The sequence below is a fragment of the Phasianus colchicus genome, chromosome Z (assembly GCF_987193195.1).
Source record: "Phasianus colchicus chromosome Z, bPhaCol1.hap1.1, whole genome shotgun sequence".
NCBI classification, from domain to species: domain Eukaryota; kingdom Metazoa; phylum Chordata; class Aves; order Galliformes; family Phasianidae; genus Phasianus; species Phasianus colchicus.
In genome coordinates this window covers 50,959,254-50,962,979 of record NC_143476.1, presented here as the reverse complement: position 1 = coordinate 50,962,979, position 3,726 = coordinate 50,959,254, and the positions used below count along the sequence as shown (strand labels likewise).

At 59.4% G+C, this 3,726-nt stretch overlaps 1 protein-coding gene across 1 annotated transcript; it reads right to left on the bottom strand.

The window, feature by feature from the left end:
* Positions 1–391: 391 nt before the first annotated feature.
* Positions 392–3,403, bottom strand: GAS1 (growth arrest specific 1). The gene has a single exon (XM_031602438.2). It carries the CDS (start codon positions 2,429–2,431, stop codon positions 1,487–1,489), a length of 945 nt encoding a protein of 314 aa, XP_031458298.2. The 5' UTR covers positions 2,432–3,403; the 3' UTR covers positions 392–1,486.
* Positions 3,404–3,726: the final 323 nt, after the last annotated feature.

Genomic DNA, 3,726 nt, shown 5'->3' with positions numbered 1-3,726 from the left:
GGAGCAACATGCCTCCACTTCAAGAAGAAAGCACAGTGCACAAGCAATTCTACACACATACAGGGGCAGTGTCCCTGAATCGCTTCACTATCTTCTGGCACCGGCATGTTGCCATGCCAACGCATTATAAAAGTCAAACACTCTTTTAAAGTAGTATTTTCAAAGCTGTATTTACTTCTTGCATGTAATTATTCATTAATGTAAGAATACCAGTAGTTTACATCTACGTAAAGTATTACAGGCAGGCAGAGATTTTTGCTTGTTGGTTGATTTTGGTTTGTTGTTCTGCGGTTGGCTCCCGTCCTCGTCTTCCCCTCCCCTCCTCCCACCTCCCTTCCAATCTCCGGCGCTGAGAGTTCAAGTGTCCCTGGAAAACAATTTCACCACATCCATTATTTAAAGCTCTTTCTTTACTAATTTAAACATTTAGAAAATACAAAAAGCCATACATATTTGAAACACAGGCCTTTGTTACGCCTTCTATAAAAAATACTAGGTTTAAGGCAGCTCGGAAATGCGTACATACAATTCTACAATGTTCATAAAGTCTCTCCAAATAAGAACGTTAACTCCAAATCTATAAAATACACTGTACATTCGGTGTTCTAGAGAATACGTCACTGAATCGTCACTGCTGGTATCCCTTTACACGTAAAACAAAATCTGTACCTTTCCAGAAAAGACTAGCATATGTGATTACCTGGCAAATAGGATGTGGATTTAAAACTTTTATTTTTTTTTTTTCTTAAATAAATTATCCCCAAAAGCATACAATTTATAAAATTGTATAAACAAAGAAGAGCGACTGGTAACAAATCCCAGTTTTAAATACATCTCTATATAAAGATTTACCAGAGGTCAGCACCCTGATACAAGAGGCAATATAGCTTCTCAGCATATGTGAACATACACGTTCTGAGTTTAAAAGTGTCTTTCGAAGATGGCAGTGCAGAGCTCTTTTGGAAGACAAGTTGCATTGTTTGCGACAGCCAACAACTCTCTTTGAAAAGAATCATTTTTGTGTGCTCCTAGGTTAGGAGAGGCGGCTGCCGGCCGGCTGCGTTAGGGCGGACTTGTGTGCAAGAGGCAGCGCTGCGAACCACCTAACCTCACCCGGCCGGTGCTCCCCTAAGCTCAGTGAGCGGCAGATGCAGCACGGCACCGGGCACAGCGGTACCGGGTGCCAGTCGGATTGCTGGGCAATCGCTTTGGCAGCAATTCGGGCAGCTCACCTCTTTCTAACCTTCATGTCAAATCGCTAGACACACGGCCGTGCCCTCGCTTCCTCTCCCTCCCTCCGAGGCGGCGGGGAGCCGGCTTAAGGTCCTTCCCCTCGCCTCACCGCGGGCCGCGGCGCCAGGCGGCCGGAACGCATTGCATAGTGCACACGGGGACAGACACGCAGGGGAGGCGCCCGGATAACGGCGGGACTGACTGTCCGCTCGCCTGGAAGCGGGGCAGCCCCGCCCGGGGCCGGGGCCGGGGGCTAGAGCGGCGGTAGAAGCGGCAGCAAGATGGAGGCCAGCAGCGCCCAGGCCGCACCGGCGGCCCGGCCGGCACCATCCGCCTGCATGGGGAAGCCGGGCTCCGGGCCCGCATTGTCCTCCGCCTCGTCCCTCCCCTTCTGGCTCGGCTCCTCCTCGTAGTCCTCGTCGTAGTACTCCTCCAGGCCGCCGTCCGAGCCTCCGCTGCTGCCCGCGCCGTTGCTGCCCACGTCGGCGCCGAAGCAGAGGCGGGCCATGTTCTCCTTGACGGACTCGCAGATGGGCCGCTCCAGCCCGTCGCAGACGCAGTCGTTGAGCAGCACGGCCTTGGGCACGGCCAGCATGTCCTCGATGACGGCGCGGCACTCGGGCGTGCAGCGCAGCCCGTTGAACAGCTTCCCGCAGTAGGCCATGTAGCGGTTGAGGGCCTGGCTGCAGCGGCTGTCCCAGTCGCAGCGCCGCCGCGCCTCCGTGCAGCCCATCACGCCGGCGCCGCCCCCCGCGCCGCCGCCGGGCCCGCCGCCCCCCGCGCCGCCGGCCGCGGGGCTGCTGGTGCGGGGCAGGCAGGGCTCGATGGCGCGCTTGGTAGCCCGGCAGTTCTCGTCCTGCGCGCAGTCGCAGTCCTCCAGCGCCGGGCCGCGCCGGGTGTGGTTGAGCTGGATGAGGGCCGCGATGCAGTGGCTGGGGCACCGCCGCCGGGAGGCGGCCGAGGCCGCGGCGGCCGCCGGCCCGTCCCCGCCGCCCAGCGCCGGCTGCTGCTGCAGGAGCACCGGGGCGCACGCCTCGGCGTACTGGTTGTAAGCGTAGCTGCACTCGGGCTCCCCCTGACACTGCAGCACCGCCTGCCAGCAGATCAGCCGCCGGCCCTGCACCGGAGAGCTCCGGGGCGGCCACACGGCGCCCAGCGCCGCCGCTAGCCACAGCCAGGCGGGCGGGCGGGCCGGCATCGCGGGCGGCGGAGGCGGCTGCTGCCGCGGGGTCGCGGGGGGGGAGAGGAGCCGCCGGGCGAGGAGGAGGAAGAAGAGAAGGAGCTGCCGCCGCTCGGAAAGTTTGCAGAACTCCCGCCGGCCGTGGGCATGAGGTCTCCTCGCATCAATCCATCCGCGCGGGCTGCGGCCCCCTGTCGCTGAAAGCGGTCGCCCCGGGGCCGCCCCGAGCCCCCCCCGGCGCTGCTCCCGGCCCGGCTCGGTCTGGTTCGGCTCGGCGGCTCCGCGGCGGCGTGGAGCTCAGCGCAGAGCGGCGCGCGGACGAGCGCGGCTCCGGAGTGCGCTTGGGGACTTGAAGGCGGCGTCGGGAGAACTCATGGTGCTGACCCGATCCTCATGCAATTCCGTGTCTCTTTCGCTTTTCTTTTTTTTTTTTTGCACAAAATAAATGCTCGGCTGCTGCCGCTGCCTTCTCGAGAGCTCTTAACTCTCCGCTCGCAGCATCTCTGCACATGCCAGCCGCTCCGATCCCGCAGGCGGTGCCGGCTCTGCTTGCTCCCTTGGGCTCGGGTCGCACTTCGGGCAGCAGAGAAGAGAAATGTCTCTCCCCGTCAGCGCGAAGGCAGCGCGGGGAAGGCAGGAAGGCAGGCTTCGAGGTCTCTTTCTCTCTGGGCGACTGATGCTGCTGCTGTTGTCAACAAGCCCTGCAAGCTGTTCTGCGGATCCGTCTGCGGATCTTTTTTTCTTTGCAAGGCTTTAAATACAAAAGTGCCTTCCGAGCAGCGGCAACGTGCTCTGATTAGGCCTCATTATGCATGCATGGAAAAGCAAACAAACAAAAAAAATTAGCAACGCTTCTTCTTTTACACATCCCCCAGCCTGCGCTCTCTCGCTCTCTTTCTCCTTTTCTCCACTTTTTTCTCCCTTCGCTCGGCCCCCTTTTCCAGCTCTGCGACTTGCTATTGGCTCAGCCTGTTGTTGAAACTTTTTTTTTTTTTTTTTTTTTTTCTCCCCTCCCTCCTCTCTTTACGATCTGCTGGAGTGAGGGAAGCGAAAAGGGGGGCTGGAGGGCAGCTCACATTCAAAGCTTGAAAGGAAAGGCTTAAGGAGAATGACAGCCCCCCCGAGGAGCCCCTCCTCCCGTTAAGGCGGCGCGGCCCTGCGCAGCCACGGGGCGAAGGCACATCCCCGAGCGGAGCGGAGGCCCCGCTCCGTCCGGCTCACGTGGGGGCGAGGCGGGTGCTCCGGGCTCCGGAGAGTGGCTTTGTCCGTTCTCCGTGCCGACGTGCTGGTAGCGGGGTGCTGCAACCATGTAA

Bases quoted from the DNA above. Each gene is read 5' to 3' on its own strand.
- GAS1 (XM_031602438.2), bottom strand. From the start codon at position 2,431: ATGCCGGCCCGCCCGCCCGCCTGGCTGTGGCTAGCGGCGGCGCTGGGC.